The sequence below is a fragment of the Podarcis pityusensis genome (genome assembly GCF_964106645.2).
Source record: "Podarcis pityusensis genome assembly, chromosome: 1".
Lineage (NCBI taxonomy): Eukaryota > Metazoa > Chordata > Lepidosauria > Squamata > Lacertidae > Podarcis > Podarcis pityusensis.
In genome coordinates this window covers 119,439,610-119,459,227 of record NC_138028.1, presented here as the reverse complement: position 1 = coordinate 119,459,227, position 19,618 = coordinate 119,439,610, and the positions used below count along the sequence as shown (strand labels likewise).

The 19,618-nt window shown below is 39.6% G+C and overlaps 1 protein-coding gene across 2 annotated transcripts in view; it reads right to left on the bottom strand.

Moving 5' to 3' along the window:
- Positions 1–19,618, bottom strand: part of TLK1 (tousled like kinase 1) — a 69,632-nt gene that overhangs the window by 34,955 nt on the left and 15,059 nt on the right. For both annotated transcript variants that reach the window (XM_081023908.1, XM_081023909.1), the window contains exons 2-3: positions 2,426–2,544; positions 2,012–2,083 (exon numbers count right to left, since the gene is read on the bottom strand). In XM_081023908.1, the coding sequence (XP_080880034.1) occupies positions 2,012–2,083; positions 2,426–2,544 (191 nt within the window). The remainder of the gene's footprint in view (positions 1–2,011; positions 2,084–2,425; positions 2,545–19,618) is intronic.

Genomic DNA, 19,618 nt, shown 5'->3' with positions numbered 1-19,618 from the left:
CATCCAAAAGCGTTGTTAAACCCTTCCAAATCTAACACATCAGTGTTTTCAAGAAGTAGCCAATCTTTTAGCCAGCAGAACGCTGCGGCTTCATAATACAACTTTAAATCTGGCAGGGCAAAGCCCCCTCTTTGTTTTGCATCAGTTAATATCTTAAACTTAATTCTGGGCTTTTTGCCCTGCCAGACAAACTTAGAAATATCTCTCTGCCACTTCTGAAAGCACTCCGTCTTGTCCAAAACCTGAAGTGTTTGAAATAAAAACAACATCCTTGGCAATACATTCATCTTGATAGCAGCAATTCGGCCTAACAAAGAAAGTTTCAATTTTGACCAACTATCTAAGTCTCTCTTAATTTCTGCCCAGCATTTTTCATAATTGTCCTTAAATAGACTTAGGTTTTTTGCTGTTATGTTTACCCCTAGGTATTTTACTTTTTTAACCACATTAAGTTCCGTCTCTTTCTGAAACCGTTCTGACTCTGTATCTGTCAAATTTTTTCCCAAAACCTTAGTTTTCTGTTTATTTAATTTAAATCCAGCCACCCGACCAAAGTCATTAATCAGTTGTAATACTCTTTTCGTACTAGGCTCTGGCTTCTGCAGGGTCAAAACCAGGTCATCTGCAAAAGCTTTTAATTTATATTGTTTCTGTCCGACCTGAATTCCTTCCACCAACCGATCCCCTCTAATCATATTCAATAGCACTTCCAGAACCGAAATAAATAACAAAGGGGATATAGGGCAACCTTGTCGTGTTCCTTTTTCAATTTTAAACTCTTCTGTAACCACATTATTAACTATCAGTTTAGCTTTCTGTTCTGAATATATCGCTTCAATCCCATTCTCAAAACCCCATCCCACTCCCATCTCTTTTAAATCTCCCAACATAAATTTCCAGGAGATGTTGTCAAAGGCCTTCTCCGCGTCTATAAAGATTAAAACTGCTTTTGTGTTTATATCTGTTTGCAAAAGTTCCAAAATGTCAATAATGTTCCTTGTATTGGCAAACAGATGTCTACCTGGGAGAAAGCCTGCCTGGTCCTTATGGATTACTTCATTTAAAACTTTTTTAAATCTACTTGCCAAAATGTCTGCAAATATTTTGTAATCCACATTTAGAAGGGATATGGGACGGTAGTTCTTAAGTTGTGTCTTTTCAGCTTCCGACTTTGGTATTAATGTGATAAACGCTTCCTTCCACGACTCCGGTGCCCTCTTCCCCTCCAAAATTTCATTGCTGACCTCCATCAAAGGTTGTATCAAGTAGTCTTTTAATGTCTTATAGTACTTGGAGGTCAGCCCATCTGGCCCTGGAGATTTGCCCAGTTGCATATTCTGAATGGCTTGTTCAATCTCCTGTCGTGTTATTTTGGAATTCAGGATTGTCCTATTTTCTTGTGACAGTTTGGATAGTCCATTTTTTGCCAAAAATTGTTTAATCTCAACCTCGTCTTGCGGCCCTTGGGTGTATAATTTTTTGAAGTATCTCTGGAAACACTTTCTAATGTCCACAGGATTCTGAATGTTTTTTCCTTCAACCTCTAAGTTTGTAACCGTATTTAATCTTTGTCTTCTCTTCAACTGCCAAGCTAGCAGTTTTCCACATTTATGAAAATTGCACACATAATAGTGCAGCTGTAATTCTGGAAGCCACTATGCACTGAAAGAATTTAAAGATGAATAATTGATCTGCATTAACTAAAAAAGTGTTTTATTGACAATATCCTAATATTTCAGATAGCGTTATCCAACAGAAAACTAAAAGTGGTTAGCAAACCTTCCATTTGAATAGAACCAAATCTACTCATACATGACCAGCACAACATTTATAATCTTCCTGCACAAACACTAAAATATTGGTTCTTTCCAGATCTTCAATGTAGAACCATTCAGGAAAATCTCACGGGCATGCACATTTCAAGAATGAGGCCTAATGTACACAAGTATGAAAAAGAGTTACAACAATCTTACATAAGAAGTGTCAGTTTAGTTGTTTAACTACTTCATACCTCTGATTCTTTGTCACTTAGAGATCCCAAGCTTCCAAAACTGTGATTAGAACTCTCATTATTTGTTGAGGCCTGTTGAGAAACAGAGACACTATTTGGCATCCTATGTTTCAAACAGCTAGTTAGAAATTATATAATATTAAGATAGTGTCAGAGTCTATGTTTCCAGAAACTACCACCTACATGCATATTCTGGTCACCATGTGAACATAATTAGAGATTCTGGCGTAGCCAAAAGCTTGTGCAACTACTTCCAGAAGATGCTGCTAAAAGGAGCTCCAGGTATTGAATGAACTTGGGCATTTTCTCTTGTACCTCATTGTGACATTTTGCTTAATACACTTGCTGAGGTAGATCATCACCACTCTGTTGAAAAAGAGCACTTTATGTTGTACAGCTAATATTTCTACTTACCTTTGCTCCAACACTACAGCTTCCTGTACTCCCAGTGCTTCCACTCACTACTCCTGTGAATCTAGCCTCTAACAATTCCTGCCTTCTTGGATCCAGGCTATGAAGCTCATCCATTGCACCTAGAAGAAAACATTTCATATGTTATAGAATGTGTAACTGCAACCACGTGCAATCTTAGAATTCCTACATTTTAAATCAGTACATGCAGTTCCCGCTTACAGAACACAATGTGCTCCCTGGAAATCGTTTGTTAGCTGAAAGTTCGCATAACGAGTCCATGATTTCCACTGAGTCTTTTGCGAATATATCTAATCCAGGATTTGCTCAATGTCTGTCCCCATTCCCTTCATGGTTTCTTTCTAAAATGGCTGCAGCCAACCAGCAAAAGAGAGACAAAGGGAAAACTGATTTGTCTGATCTCTCCTGCTCTCTATTTTGCCTGATCTTGCTCCCTCCCTGCATGTTTTCTGCCCGAAAATGGCTGTCACTGACCAGCAAAGCACAAACAAGCTAGGAAGTAAGGAACTGGACAACTTCCAGTGGGCTGTATAGCAAGGTCTAGGCCTAATTCTTTGCGTTCAGATAAGTGAATTTCTGCACACTGAACGGGCAGATAGTGGGACTCGCATGTACTACATTACACAGTCTTCCTTCAGAAAAGTGTATATTTCTTCCAAGTAAAGTCACTGGTGCTCCATCTGCATAGATGCCCATCTTGAGCACAATCCAAGATATACCTGCCATATATGCTATCCTAAGCTGGGAAAGAAATTACACAGAACTGCATAGCTATGCTCAATAGCAATGTTTTTCAGAAGATAAGCAAAGCCACTAGGCCTCAAAAATGCTGCAAAGTTTATGTTATGCATTCTGTATTGCTTGTAGGGGCAAACTACCAGCTGCACACAACTAATAATAATAATAATAATAATAATAATTTATTATTAATACCCCACCGATCCAGCTGGGTTTCCCCAGCCACTCTGGGCGGCTCCCAACAGATTAAAAACAGAATAAAACATCAGACATTAAAAACTTCCCTAAACAGGGCTGCCTTGTGAGATTTGCACTGGCTGCCAACGTGCTACTGCATCAAAGTCAATGTTTTGGTAGTAACTCAAAAGGCTCTATACAGCTCAGGAGCAGGTTACTTGAGAAAACTTCTTATCCCTTATATTCCCAGTAGGTCATTGCATTCGGCAGGAATTTCACCTTAACGTTTCAAGAAGAGGCCCACTCCATAGTCTCTCAGATGCACTGCCCATTTTGTGGGAAAGCATCCCTGTTGTGATATGAAAAGTGCCCAATATCTGTACTTTCCGGAAACAATTTGGAGTCCTCAGTGGCACAATGAGTCTGGCTTTTAACCATAAGGTTGGTGGTTTGAGCCCACCCGGGATTCCTGCCTTGCAGGGTGTTAGATTACATGACCCTTGGGGTCTCTTCCAACTCTACAATTCTAAGATCCTATAACTGAAGACATATTTGTTTTTCCAGCTGAATGAAAACCTGCCTTAAGCATTTATTTTTTATTGTTTTTAAACCTCCCTCTAGTTACTGTTTTTCTATTTTTAAAATAACATTTTTGCTGTTTCACGGTATGTTTGCAAATTGCCTTGAAATGAATGTAAAAAATGATTACTAAGTCATAGCAACAGCTATCCTGACTAGTAGCCACTGAACTTGTTCAGACAACATTGTAAGCCAGACCACATTGTAAGCCAGCTGCTTTCTTCAACCCTGTGCTGAGCGAAGGGTTGGCTTAGCATGCCATCTGAACCCAGTGTGCCATCTGAACTTATGGTGAAGCTCTCTCCTAGCTAACCATGAACTTTAGCCAAGAATAAGTATTGTAATTAGAGAATTACTTTTCTGACATATACATCAATCCTAGACATCTTCATAAGACACATAATGTACAGGGCTTTCATTGTTTGTGAATTGCTGCTTGCCTTCTTTTGGTAACCTTTGCTCTTGCTTGGAGATGCTGGAAGAGAACATCCTGGTTCTTCTGTCGTTTTTGGCCTGACCCCTCCCTCATAGTCTACCTTTTCACCTCTCCCTACAAATCACTGTTACTGACTAGGGGAAAAGTAGCTGCAAAGAAGAAAGAGCAAAATACCTGCTGTGGATGCCCATGCCTCAGACGAAAAATCTGAAAGTTTGGGTGACTACTACATTCCAACAAACCAAGACTCACAGAAGGAAGTAGAAACCAACCAGATATATTTGAAATTTTGCTTGTATTAAACTAAGGCATTTATGGATTTAAATTTCTTAAATATGTCAAACAGAACAATTTCATATTCCATGGTTATAAATGTTTCATTTTGCATTATTAAAGCAGTAAAGTGTAGTTAAGGAAACAAGCAGTTTATATGAATTTATTTTTAAGTTTGTCTTAACTAGCATATCCAACTGTTACAAAAGCTTTTGTAGTCAACAGCCTACTTCATCAGATTCATACATTTACTAGAAACTCATATTTCAAGATTTCTATAACGGCACAGTCATATTGGTAGCTTTTGTTAAATTATTACAATTAACTGTCCCTTGAAAACAGAACAGCTTTTATTTATCAGAAACGCTTTTGCTTTTACCAATAAATTTAGATTCTTCTCTGGATTTAAAATATGTGGCAACGGTGCAAAGTTCAACAGTAGCTAGGGTAAGCTGATGAAAATTGGGTGCCCTACCAGTGTTTTCTTCTACTGCACTGTCAACACTGGATAATCGCCCTCCTAAACCAAAATTGCCTGCTTTTTCCTTTTTACTGCCATCCAAATGACTGCCTATTAGTCCATTCCAGTGTGGAAGAGACAGCATTTCAGTCCTGTAATCACTTTTCAAAGCATGCTAAGTCAAAGCATGTTAAGTTTAGATGCTTAACACACACTGAAAATCTAATGACCCGTTACGCATCCTTCAAGTTGTAGCACCAAACAGTAAAACAGCACAACCTACTTCAACACATGCAACAAAAAGAAAAGAAATAGTAAAGGGCAGATGCATGAAAAGTGACCAGTTAGAACCAGCTCTCTACTAGTTGCAATAGTAACATAGACCGTTTGTAGAATATTAACACATACTATTCAGAAAGGAAAAAGAAAAAAAGAAAAAAGGAAGAAAGGCCATTTTGTTCCATGAGAAAATAATTTAAAATCCTCTATCAGGCAATACCTTCATTTGAACCAAGAAAAATGTCACAGCATAGTGAGATATCTTTCAAGTTCTCCAGTGCTCTTCATTAAGTTGGATGTTAAATAGTCAAAAAGCTGCTGTGATAATGAAGCCATGGTGTCTGCATTAGTCACAGTCTAAAGATGGAGTACAGGAAAAGATAGCAGACTTAATTAGATTAGGCTCTATTAGCTACTACACAGGTTACAATGTGCACAAAAGGCTGCTAGGGCATACAAAAAAATAGCTGATCCATTTCTGAAAATGTAGAATCCAGTCATTACCCAGATTTTTTCACAAATACCCTGACTTTCTTTCCGTTGTCTATGTCTTGGAGAATACTGAACTTTGCTGAAGAGAAGACTCTAATTCTTACCTTCTCTCTTCAACTAGTGAATAATTGTAATATATTTACTTTTTTACCTGACACATCTTTAAAAAAGTAATCTGCAATTTTGTCAACTTTAAAACTAGCGAATTCTTTTTTGTTTTCCTCCTACCCAAACTCCTGTATGTTTTGGCAGTCCAGCTGCATTTTATATTTACAAAAATGGGAGGAACAGACCAGTGCTCTCGCTGAAAAATCTGTATAGCACCAAGTAGAGCCTAATTACATTTTTGTTGGTACAAATAAAAGGCACTGCCTAACCATGAATTTTTGCACAGAAATGAGCATCTGAAGATCCAGCCATTTCTACACAAGGTCTTTAAAATTTGAAGTACAGTGGTACCTCGGAAGTGGAACGGAATCCGTTCTGGAAGTCCGTTCGACTTCCAAAATGTTTCGAAACCAAAGCACAGTTTCTGATTGGCTGCAAAAAGCTCCTGCAGCCAATTGGAAGCTGTGTCAGACGTTCAGGTTCCAAAGAACGTTTGCAAACAGGAACACTCACTGCAACTCTCACCGGTTTGCAGCGTTCAGGAGCCAAAACGTTAGACTTGCAAGGCGTTCGGGATCCAGGGTACGACTGTATCTGAAATCCAGACAAGCAGACTAAAACAACAGAACAACCCAGTTAAGCTGAGCTGTTAGAATCTGAGCTCAAGGCGGCTTACGCTACAACAACCTATTGAAAGCAAAATGTTTGGAGTTTAGATTTAGTGTTTCATTGTCATCAGAAGTAGTTTGTAAATGCAAGCTATGTTTATGTAAAATCTGCAAGCCAATCTTTGTGCTGTTGCTCAGGAATCTAACTAAAACGCTACAAGAGGCTTTGTTTGTTTAAAGATGTATCAGTTGCCTGCCCAAAGTAATGCAAAACAAAAGAATAACAGGAACTATTATCTGCTGCAGAACTATACACCTTACAAATAATATCAAACAGCTCCTCAATTTGATTCATGACCAAATTTCGACTACTCTAAAGTATTCTCAAAAAGCCTGAATAGTATAACCAAGTTCCTGTAGTAATGAACATATTTGCTTACATAAACTCAGAACTGCCGTCATCTTTGTTAAGAGTACAAGCATAGCTGGATATTGCTGTGCCGCCGATGGCCAAGGGGGTTATTTAGTGTTTCAGGAAAAGCATGAATAATAAGTACTGGGATAGGTCTTATTGCCTCAGGTATGTAAAGAAGGAAAGTACAGTACACTATATATGTCTCAGTCTCAGTCAGTTTTATTGCACATAGCCAAAGGCTGCCGCAATGTACACAGAATTATTTGACAATTAAAAGAAAATATACTGAATCGGTAAAAAAAGACTTAAAACATTTATATTATTAAAACATTACGTACTCTAAACAAAGCTATAAAAGTACCCCAATGTACAAATAATGGATGGACTTGTGCTTCCACATCATCTACCAGGGCTAAGATTGTGCCATGAAAAATTGTAAGAAATAAGCCCAAGTTTTATCTTTGCTTTCTAAAAATATTGAAATTTAATTTTACTTTTATCCAAATGAGTACAAGGGGGGTATTTATCTACTAAGAGTATTTATAGCCCACTCTTCCACTGAATTTGCAGCACTCAGGGAACAAGTTCAAAAACAATCAGATGTATTTTATTGCACTTCAACTTTGGGCAAGCAAGATGCTTAATTTTATAAATATCACCCATTCATCCTCTTACACATGTCTTCACTGTTGTACAATGTCAGGAGTCGTATAATATAAAAAACTTGTTTTATATAATGCAACGACAGATGTTTCAAACACACCAGCAGTTAATCACTACCCACTGTCAATAAAACTATAGAAGCTTGCATTGAAATGATCAATATTTGGTTCTAATTTGGCTTGATAAAAATCAAGGTTGTAGTATCTTTCCTTGCTAGCTCTTTTCATTTCTCTGCATGTACACACCCAGAGAGCAAGCTAATCTTCTTATTTACAGCATTAATTCTCCATTCTGCATGCTTCTGTGCCAAAAGACATGTAAATTTCTCCTCTCTTTAAAATCAGTGAGTGAATATGGAGATCTGCACCGTCATAATGAACCATTTTCTCAATTTCTACCCAGAACTGAAATATGTAGCATTACCTTTGGATAAATTGTTTCCAGGTGTGAACTACAGTATTTTCCTATCCATAGAATTATTTTCAATCTCAGATCCCCAACAGGGGATCCAGTGTGGTATAGTGGTTATCGAGTGTTGGACTAGGACGTGGGGGACCAGGGTTCAAATTGCCACTTGACCATGAAGCTCACTAGGTGACCTGGGCCAGGCAGGTAGGTAGACAGACAGACAGACTGACAGAAAGACAGACAGAAGGAAATGTCAGGGAGAAGTGCTCAGGAAGCCTGAGGGTTCAGTAAACATGAAATCTCCCTACCCTTTCTGTGCTTCAAATACTGCTATCTCTTCCCTCCACTTTAAAAGAATTCTGCAGGGATTGGACTTCTAACACATAAGAATGCCACCAACATGTCTAGTTGCCCCCAGGTGACTGTTTCATTAGCAACATGTCTTTAGTTGGTGCCTTTGACATCTGCTGAATTACCAAACTTCAAAATACCTTGCATTGTTACTAGATACAAGCAGCAGCAGTATCTCAGGAATCAAAGGATCATAAAAAAGTATTTCCCTCAATCTGTTCAACAATAGCAAGTTAAAGGGGGAAAGCAGATCAGAAGAATTAGCAAAACTGGCTCATAAAGGTGTCAGGAGGATATCGTTTCATTGATATATTATCCCCACTGCCAATTGAAACACAAGGCACCAATAAAAAGATCAATACCGTCTCAACTGCTTTTAAATACCTTACTGTATCCAGATAAAAAACTCCTCTCACCTAACCTCCTTCCATTTTTAAGAGAAACCTTCTCAAGTCAACAGGAGTAAATCATTAAGGAAAACGTCTCTTACATGTTCTAACCATGCTCCAATGCACAGTGATCTCCCCAAACCTTGACGTATGAGTCAGCTGGGCTGATTTAACTCCATCATTTGCCTCAAGTAAGCACCTTTCAAATACAGTCTTCACTCCTATCCCATGAAGATTCTTGTAACATTAATAAACATGACTTCTTCCAAGGAAAACATTGCCTTTTTTGATGCGGCAGGCAGTATTAGTCTGGTGTTTGTTCATACATAATCATTTACCCACAACAGCTTATTTATACTTGCTTGTAAAGACACTTCGACTAGCCTCCGTTATCTATTCACTAATACACAAATCAACTATGCCCTCCGACCAGCTACACCTGAATCAAGAGAAGACACTGCATTTCATCACCTACATCTGAGACCCATAGGTCAAAGACCTTGGACTTTGAACTATATACCGGTAAGAATAATTAATAGTACAGAGGGGAAACCCTAGTGACTTGGGTACTAAAAATAGAGCTACTGGCAGCTAAAGATTGGCTACCAGTTGGATACCAGAGATTGGCTACCATATTTCTGCAGACGTGATATAGGTGATGCACCACAGAGAGAGAAAACTCAAGGTTCTGTAGCAGGAACCCCCCACCCCAATCATTCAGTTTGTACAAACTTCACACACTCACACTCACACACTACATATGACACACTTCTGTTATAAATTCATAGAAAAATCAACCATACATCGGATTTGCACTGTTCCATTTTTATTTTACTCCATATGACAAGGACTATCAAAGAGGGGTGGCTTGGTTCTGGTCAGCCATAATCCCTTCACCATCCCAGCACATCCACAGGAGCCCTGCCCAGTTGCTATGCCAACCCTGATGGTCCTAGACAGAAGACCATCAAGATCACAAAGAACTTGCATATGGGAGTGGATTCAGCATGGACTGAAACAAAGGACAATGATCAGATCTTCCCTCTGGGGGCAGGAAACTGCCAACTCCCCTTTGTCTCCTGGAAATGACTCATGGGCAGGGGGAAAGGAGGAACCAGCTAGGTGACAGGACACTCAGGTTACCACCACAACTCCTCCCTCAACCCCTCCTTTCTGTAATGTATGCATGATGTTTCTGGGGGTGGGCTTGACCTAGAGGATGGGAATTTCAAAAGTTTTTATAAGGTCTTGCACACCATCTTTCTGTGTCTTTCCTCTCTCTTGCAAGTGAGGGGAACACCCTGTTGCAACAGTTCAATAAAGGCCAAGCCTACAGGCTGCTGTTTTGCTCCAAGTTATCCTGGTTGGTGTCTTTGTTTTTGTCCAAGGGAGCCCTCGGATTTTTCCGGTAACAGTTCTCAAACCTGATATGACCAAATTACTATACCTAGATTGTTATTAACTCAATGAATTTTTCAATGTTCAATGTCATCAGGATTTGAATTCTATGCAAGGAAGACTAGTAAGGGATATATACTGGCAACTATAGTGGTACCTCAGGACTTGGGTGGCACTGTGGTCTAAACCACTGAGCCTCTTGGGCTTGCCGCTCCCGTTGCTCGATCCCAGCTCATGCCAACCTAGCAGTTTGAAAGCACGCCAGAAAGTGCAAGTAGATTAATAGGTACCGCTCCGGTGGGAAGGTAAACGGTGTTTCTGTGCGCTGCTCTGCTTTCGCCAGAAGCGGCTTAGTCATGCTGACCACATGACCTGGAAAAACTGTCTGCAGACAAACGCTGCCTCCTTCGGCCTGTAAAGCAAGTTGAGCGTCGCAACCCCAGAGTCATCTGTGCCTGGACTTAACTGTCAGGGGTCCTTTACCTTTACCTTTGTTACATGGTACCTCAGTTTAAGAACAGTCCTGTTTATGAATGATTCAGTTTAAGTAGTGTCCCGCTTTGCGAAAAGAATGGAATCCAAACGGTGGAAGGGCACCGGCGGCGGAAGGCCTCATTAGGGAAAGTGTGCCTCGGTTTAAGAACGGTTTCGGTTTAAGAACCGACTTCCGGAACAGATTAAGTTTGTAAACCGAGGTACCACTATAATCATTATCTCTGAAGACTATCAATCAGAACTGCTCATACAGCGGTACCTCGGGTTACATACGCTTCAGGTTACAGACTCCGCTAACCCAGAAATAGTACCTCGGGTTAAGAACTTTGCTTCAGGATGAGAACAGAAATCGTGCTCTGGCGGCACAGTGGCAGCAGGAGGCCCCATTAGCTAAAGTGGTGCTTCGGGTTAAGAACAGTTTCAGGTTAAGAACGGACCTCCGGAATGAATTAAGTACTTAACCCGAGGTACCACGGTATTTTAAAAAATGATATGGGTTAAAATGTTACATGTGATTTATAATTTAGAAACAGCAATAAAAATCAGAAGCAGCGTGTTTTCTGTATCAATGTTATTTTCTGTTATTATTGTTTTTTGACACAGGTAACACCTACCAGAATATATATATAAAGAATTAAGCAACACATGGGGGGGGGGGCTGATAGTTCTCTGCTCCCACCCTAACCCTCAATATTCTCCAACTCTCAGTAGCCTAAAATGGCACCAAAACCCATGAGACTGGGTTGGGAAGAATTTGACTTGTTTCAATATACATTCACTCAATTTTATCAAGATTTTCCTGCGGAGTGGTCAGAGTTTTTGACCCCTTTACAAGATAACACAGAAGACATAACAGCCTCCATTAGACTTACTAAAACTTCAGAAAAACTACAATGAAGCCATATCTAAACTTTTTTTAAAAAAAATCATGCACAACTTTCAAAATATGGTGCAATTTTTATTTATCATACTTATAGAACATTACTGAGTACATTACTGGGCATGAAAGTTTTAGCAAAGGCATTATACTTGCCACTTTGTACTTTGTCAAAGCCACATGGGGTATTAACATAAATAAAAGAGAACAAATAAAAGACAACTTTCTGGTGACCAAGTTCCAACAGTAAAAAAAATCTAAGTAATAAAGTACTGCAGCATTTACTCTAACACAGCTCCAAACAACGAAAAAACCTATTCCAAGTTTTTATAATAAAAATATTTTACTCTCCTTCATACTGAAATGCCTATTTTATACAGGACTGTGATATTAGCTTCAAGGGCAATCCGTAAGAGCAATCTTCATGCAAGAGATCTGGCACACAGTTAAAATTTGTCCCTTGAACTTTCATGGTCACTCTAATTTAGAACCTTAAACTCTTCAAGGTAGGGGGCCTATATTTTTCTCTTATGCAACTCTTACTGCATTCCCACACTGATGAGACTTAAAAAAAATAAATCAATAATAAATATCATTAAGTTATTTGACCTCCCTTAGAATTCAGAGAAGCAGGCAAAAACATAGCGTTGTTTCATTCTCCCACTTTCACACAAAGAGATACAAAGGCTCTAAAATTCTATGGTTTTGTGTTTTTTTCTAGAGAGCAAATAAGCAAATGGCAGGTTATCCAGAGCAGTTAAGGAAGGTCTTAAAGCCTTGTTCTCTCAAATAATCGAAGATCGTTACTGCAATTTTCTCAATTTTTTTTGCAAAGGTGGATTATGCTACTATTAACGTATTTTCAGAACTCAGAAAATATATGCAAAGCTCGATTGCTACAAATACTAGTTAAGCATAAAACCATTCTCACAAACGCCAACTAATGGGGCAGCAAAAGTGGTAATGGCAGGTTTAAACATGCACGAACTAAAACTTATTTTGCATTGCGTCATCTTCTGAAAAGCACATCAAGTATTGACATATACATATATTAGAGTTTTCTGCAACTTTTGATGTATCGTAGATGGCTACGGAATGTTGACACAAATGGTATCTGAAAATTCACTGAACTGCTTGGGAACAGCTCCAAGTGTGTGTTTTTGTGGTGTGTCCGTGTCCTATACAGTACAAGTAATGAGTGCTTTTCCACTATTGCTCCAGGAATCGCTTCAATACAAAGCAGCTTTTGTTTTCATGTTGGTTGAAATACTTACAAATCATTGCTCATAAAAATCATTTTCCTGTAAGAAGGAGCACTAGTAGTATAAACTCCAAGCCATTCTGCCTCAGAATATCCCTGAACCAACCAGCTCCTAAGACACCTTTCACCTGCTGACATTTTGACTACTGAAATGAAAACCAGTCTCCCACAGCCTTCCAAAAGGCCAAACAAACATTGACAGAAGTTCAGTTCATGAGCCTTGCAATTGCTTCCCACAAAGTTCAAGACTGGGGTTCATCCTGGATCTTGGTCCTCACAGCTAGAGATGGTAGGCATTACGAAAGTGCAACAGCAATGGGAGATTACTACTGCAGTCACTTATTTAAGGGGCAAATGTGTTACTTCATTCTCTTGGAATACCTAACTTCCTTCCTGAAGCAAAGTTTAGTGCTTCACATACCAACCAATGAAGGACGGGTTTGGTCAACACATTATTTCAAACATTAAGGCTTCAGATGTGTTTAATAGTTTACTGAAAGTCATCCTGATTATGTATTTGAAAGGCAAGGTGTAACAAAAAATAATAAATAAAAGATTGGCTCAACCACGTTCCTATGAAATCTCAATAAACTGATATTTTGGAAATACACTGGTAAACCATTAGTAAATGTCATTAAAGCATCTCAAGTCAAACACAACTGGCTAATCCATTATTGCCATGGGATTAATAAAACCATGTTCATCCATGAGTTGATTGTGGATGAGGGAGCTTTGACTTCTGCATAGCAAGGGGTTGGACTAGATAACACTAGCAGTCTCTTCCAATTCTACAGTTCTATGATTCTATGATCTGGCTTGTATTCCTGAGACCTGAGAGTGTTGGGCTGAGTAGATTTGACTCAGCTTTGCCCAGAAGGCATCAGCCTTGATTGAAGGATCAGAGAGGGAGAAGTGGATGTAGTCTGTAATATTTCCATTTTGCTCACCAGGAAACCTCGCCACCTTGTAAAGGAGGGCATCTGGGTATTGGGAGGGGGTGAATTAACCCTGTTGTCATTGTCAGATTATTATCTGGTGAAGTTGGGTATTACAAACTCACCCACCCGCTGCAGGTGTAGGGTACCCTTTAGGGTGGTCCACCCTTGAAGACTTAGGAAATCAAAGGTATTACTAATGTGCTTTGGGGATTTTCAAAAATCCAGAACCAGCAATACTGTCTTGGTTTGGTATGGAATGACAGCCAGGCACATTGACATAACTGCTCCTGAGTGCCATCTCTGACACTAAAGAGTCCTGGGGACTCCCTAAATAGGTTGGGGTGCAAGTGGTATATGACCCTGTATAAAGCTGATTGGACACACTAGTTCCTAAAAATATTTTTCTAGAAATATTAGCACATCTAAGAACTCAAGTCAGAGATTATCTGTGCTCTGTCTTTATTTATATTTCCTTGCCACAAGTCAGAGAGCAAGGTGTGATGCCCTATAAACATCAAAGTATATCTCTTCGGAATTCAAAGCAAAGCACAGACAGAAAGCTAAGTTAATTTATACCATCTGACAAGCAATACTTCGAAATTGCAATCTTTGAAAGGACATTCTACCGGGCCCCCCAAAAAATTCCTCTAAGTTGCATGGCTATTAGAATAGATTATTCAGTTTTATCAGCGGTCCTTGCCAAAAATGTAGGACAATCTCTTCCTGTAAACATAATATTTCCCATGTATTGCAAGACCATATTTGGTCTGTAGAAGCAGCATCTTCCATCACCCCAAAATTGACTAGCTGCAGCTTCTGAAGTTCTTACTTAGATTTTCCTTCATAAGTTTTACTCTAACATCTTAAAGAGCTTGCCTCTGTTGAAGATTTGCAGACTACCTGCATTTCATTTTGTGGCACTGCAAATATTTGTTTAAAAAATAGAAAACCTTGAATTGCTCTGCACATTATGAACACTTTGATTTTCTCAACCATGTTGTAAGATACCAATACTATTAAGATGTTGTGCTAAAAGTAACTGAAAGGGATACAGCTGGTTAACAGCACAATACAAGAATAGATAAATGGCATTTCTGAGGTAGTTTTTTTAGCAACAGTAATAAGAAATAAACTCAGTCTGCCAAAATCTGAAAAATGGCTCTCAAAATCCAAGGTATACAATATCAAGTCTGAAAATAGCATGCACTATTTACAGCAGGATTAACACATAGCATTTTCCTATCAGTTTTAAAAATCTAACTTAAGACATTTCAGCAAAAACTTTGGAATTAAGTAAAAAATGTAGAGTGATCCACCAAACCAAATATTTCAATGGAACATAAACTGGAGATGCCATCATTTCTAAATAGGTTTTCTTCTTTGTGGTCTTGGTCTGTATTCTGATCTACCTGCCTAAACAGAAAAAGCAAGGATGCTACACACTTTTGATGGTAGATACTTCATTCAGGTCAAATAATTAAATAAAATATGACAATTGTTCCTCCTTATGGGCAAGATTTCATTTAACTTAATGTCATTTCAGTACTGACTCCAGGCTTCCCCCACCCAGTGTCTTTGCTCATGCACATAATCCTAAGGGAGTGAGTGATCAGTCTATTATGAAAATAGGCTAAATATTGAGCAGGAGGGATGTTTTATCAGTCATGCTCTTCTCCTCTGTTGAAATAGACAGGACAGGCTCTGGGTAAAGCATCTGTAGATATGGCATGTCACTAAGAGGTTTAAACTGCATTATGCAGGGCAACCAATACCAAGGCCCTTTATATGCATTTCCCCCCCTCAGCCTTTCCAATTGTGGTAGATTTGACTCCAAAAACTGCAAGTGTAAAAACATCTATTTTTCAGGAAGTTAAGCAGAGGTGCCCTGAGAAACACCACATAGCAATTCACACCTCATCAAGGTTGAGGATTACCTGGAACAAGAGTTGTGGAAGTTTTATTAGGAGTTTCCCCCAGTGCTATTAGGGGAGCAAACGTATTTTAGCACATGTTGACAGAGGGTTGGGCACACTTAAGGCTACACAGAGTTTGTTCCTAACCAGCATTTTAAAGCTAGATCCCGCTTTACATGTGTAAGGGATAGGAGTGCTATTTTGACTCACACTGAAATAGGACCAGGACAGAACACAGAAGGAAACATTGAGTAATCACTTGTTTAAACAATTTTCCTTAGCATCTTGATCAGGAAAGTATGGGGAAAAGATTGGTTCTGGGTCCCTCAAGTGTTTTGTGGATTCTTTACTACAAATACACTATGATCTAGAAGGACATGGGGAGAAGAACCTACCTATTTGACAGCAGATCTGCGTATTGTGCACAAGACTGAACTTGCCATTAAACTAGAGAGCCCCCCCCCAAACTTCCATTTAAAAAGCAACAGGTGAGCACCCTTCCACCCCCCCACCTGCTACTAATGGAAGTGAGCAGAGCTTGAGAAAGAGTTGCAGGGAGAAAAGCAGTAGATGGATGGACATTTCAACACATTTACCTCTATGATGTTTTCCCTGGGTAAATAATATAAAAAAGACAGGTCTGGCACTGCTACACTAACAATTGGCTTATTTTAAGAAGTTATTCTCCAAAAGCAACCAAAACAATGGAGAAGGTCCCAAAGCATATGAGTAACAAACAAGATCACCTGAACTTGGCCCTCCCGCTGTTTTGGGACTACAATTCTCATCATCCCTGACCACTGGTCCTGTTATCTAGGGTTGATGGGAGTTGTAGTCCAAAAACAGCTGGAGGGTCAAGTTTGGCCACCACTGCCCTAAAGCAATGGAAATGTATAAAATGTGATTTATGAGTCAACAGTTTAAGACTACATATAAAATGAACATAAACAAACATGAATGATAGCCACTATTGTGTGACGATTACAATTTCTCCAAACAGTACAGATGTCAGAGATGTTTCAGCAGAAACAAAATTGGTCTTGCAGTTGACAGCTGTAGATCCCCCTAGAGCTTCTCGTTTGATTTTTCCAAATTGTATTCATTTTTTTTCAACTTAATTATATATAAATATAATAAGAGTCTATTATGTCATTTGTTTGAATGGAATCAAAAATTATAAAGGAATAAATTACCATTATAAATTTATTGCTTGATATAGTTCGTATACAAGACCTTTAATGACTAGAGCTACACCACAAGGGATTTGTTGCTCCTAAGACTGTAATTTAAAAGGATAGTTTGATTATACGTCCTTCTAGCATAGAATAAAAAGTTTGTATAAAGTAAAAATACAAACCTATAATCCAGCTATGTTGTTGCTCAAAATATGCCACTGCTGCTCACAAAATGAAGCATAACTGAAATTCAATATAGGGGGAATCAGCTGCCAATCCATATCTCACCAAAAGATGTGACTCTCAAATATGCTATTACTCAAGCATAAAAATTATACATTAGTAGAACTACTACCTGAAAAGAAACTCTATCTTTATATCCTCTATTTTTGAGATGAAATTGTTTATGAAAATGCAAATACAGCTAAATTCATTTTGTCATTTAAACCAGCAAGGGAAATTGTGTTTAAATTGTGCATCCAAAAGACTACTCATTGGGAAAGTTCAATAATATTGTATGTTAACAGAATAAATTATTTCTGTTAAAAACTACCAATTAAATCAGAAGGCTTGTGAACATATTCCAGAAAATGCATGGTTAATGAAGTTTCTGAATTTCTAGTATGACTCTCAGATTTGTGCTCAGTAATCCTCAAAAAGAGGTCTTGTGGTCTGATCAACACATAATTTTGAACATGGACACATAATGGCATATACAACATAGAGATGTAATAATTAAAGATTTCAATACACATTTTTTATTATCAACAGGAGGAAAACAATCTTTTGAACTTTGTGGACAACATATACAATGACACCTATAGTGACCATCTGGATAATTTAAACACAGTTCCATATGCATAATATCTGAATTTTATTTATTTATTTTTATGCCCCACCCTCCCCAGCCAAGACCGGGCTCAGGGCGGCTAACATCAGGTATAAAAACAATTGATTAAAATACAACTTAAAAACCAGATTAAAATATAACTTAAAATGCAGCCTCATTTCAGTGGAAGCCCAGATCAAAAACTGTTTGGGGGGAGAAAACGTCAAATCTTCACCAAGGCCAACTATCCAGACTGGTCCTACGTGGGCCAGAAAGGCCAGGGAAGTCCCTAAATAGGGGTTCCATCACAGAAAGAAAAGGAAAGAGGGGGAGGGGATCAGGCTGATTCCAAGCCAAAGGCCAGGCAGAACAACTTTGTCTTACAGGCCCTGCGGAAAGAAATCAGATCCCGCAGGGCCCTGGTCTCATGAGACACAAGCGTTCCACCAGTGTTGAAAAGGCCCTGGCCCTGGTTAAGGCTAATCTGACTTCCTTAGGGCCCAGGACCTCTAGGGTATTGCTATTTATGGACCTTAAGATCCTCCATGGGGCATACCAGGAGAGGCGGTCCAGTAGGTATGAGGGTCCTAGACTGCAAAGGGCTTTAAAGGTCAAAACCAGCACCTTAAACCTGACCCTATACTCTACCGGGAGCCACTGAAGCTGGAAAACCACTGGGTGAATGTGGTCCCGCGGCAAGGACCCCGTAAGGAGCCTCGCTGCGGCATTCAGCACCCACTGGAGTTTCTGGGACAACTTCAAGGGCAGCCCCGCGTAGAGGGAGTTACAGTAATCAAGCCTGGAGGTGACTGTCGCATGGATCACTGTGGCCAGATCAGGGCGGGAAAGGTAAGGGACCAACTGTTTAATATGGCGGTGATGGAAAAATGCCGCCTTTGCAGTAGCTGCAACCTGCAGCTCCATGGAGAAGGAGGCATCGAAGGTTACACCCAAACTCTTGACAGAAGGCACTGGCACAAGTTGAGCCCCCGCAAGAGATGGGAGTTGGCCCCTCAACCCCATGCCGTCCCAACCCAGCCAGAGGACCTCCATCTTTGAAGGGTTTAACTTCAACCGGCTCCCACACAGCCATCCAGCCACAGCTTCCAGACATCTGGTCAGTGTGTCCAGGGCCGATTCAGGATAGCCATCCATGGACAGATAGAGCTGGGTGTCATCAGCATATTGATGACAACCCAGCCCGAAACTCCGGACAATCTGGGCAAGGGGGCACATAAAGATGTTAAAAAGCATCGGGGAAAGGATTGCACCCTTCAGCACTCCACACACCAAGGGATGCCGTGATGACATCTCCTTCCGTAGCGCCACCCTCTGTCCCCGACCTGAGATAAAGGAACGCAGCCATTGTTGGACTGTGCCCTGAATCCCCACGTCGGCAAGGCGGTGGTCCAAAAGATTGTGATCAACCATGTTGAAGGCTGCTGACAAGTCTAAAAGAATCAGCAGTCCCAACCCGGCTCGGTCCAGTTGTCTACAGAGAGCATCTGTTAGGGGGACCAGAGCTGTCTCGGTCCCGTAACCAGGGTGAAAGCTGGACTGGAATGGATCCAAAGCTGATGTTTCCTCCAGAAACCTACCAAGCTGTTCAGCTCTCTCAATTACATTACCCAGGTATGAAAGATTCGAAACTGGGCGGCAGGACACTAATAATAATTTATCATTCTCCAAAAGAGATATTTGAAGCCAGACAAATTTTGTATTTTTTATTTTAAAGCAAATTGTGTTCTGACAACTTAATGTGTTCCTGGTTTGAGACATTTGTTCTGCAAATATGTAACAAGAAGTAGAGCAAGGCCTGAGTTCAGGCACCCTCTGCTATGCATAGAAACTCTGATATTTTATCATTTGTACTTTATTTTATCCCCTGCCTTTCTGCCAAAATGGCATTCAAG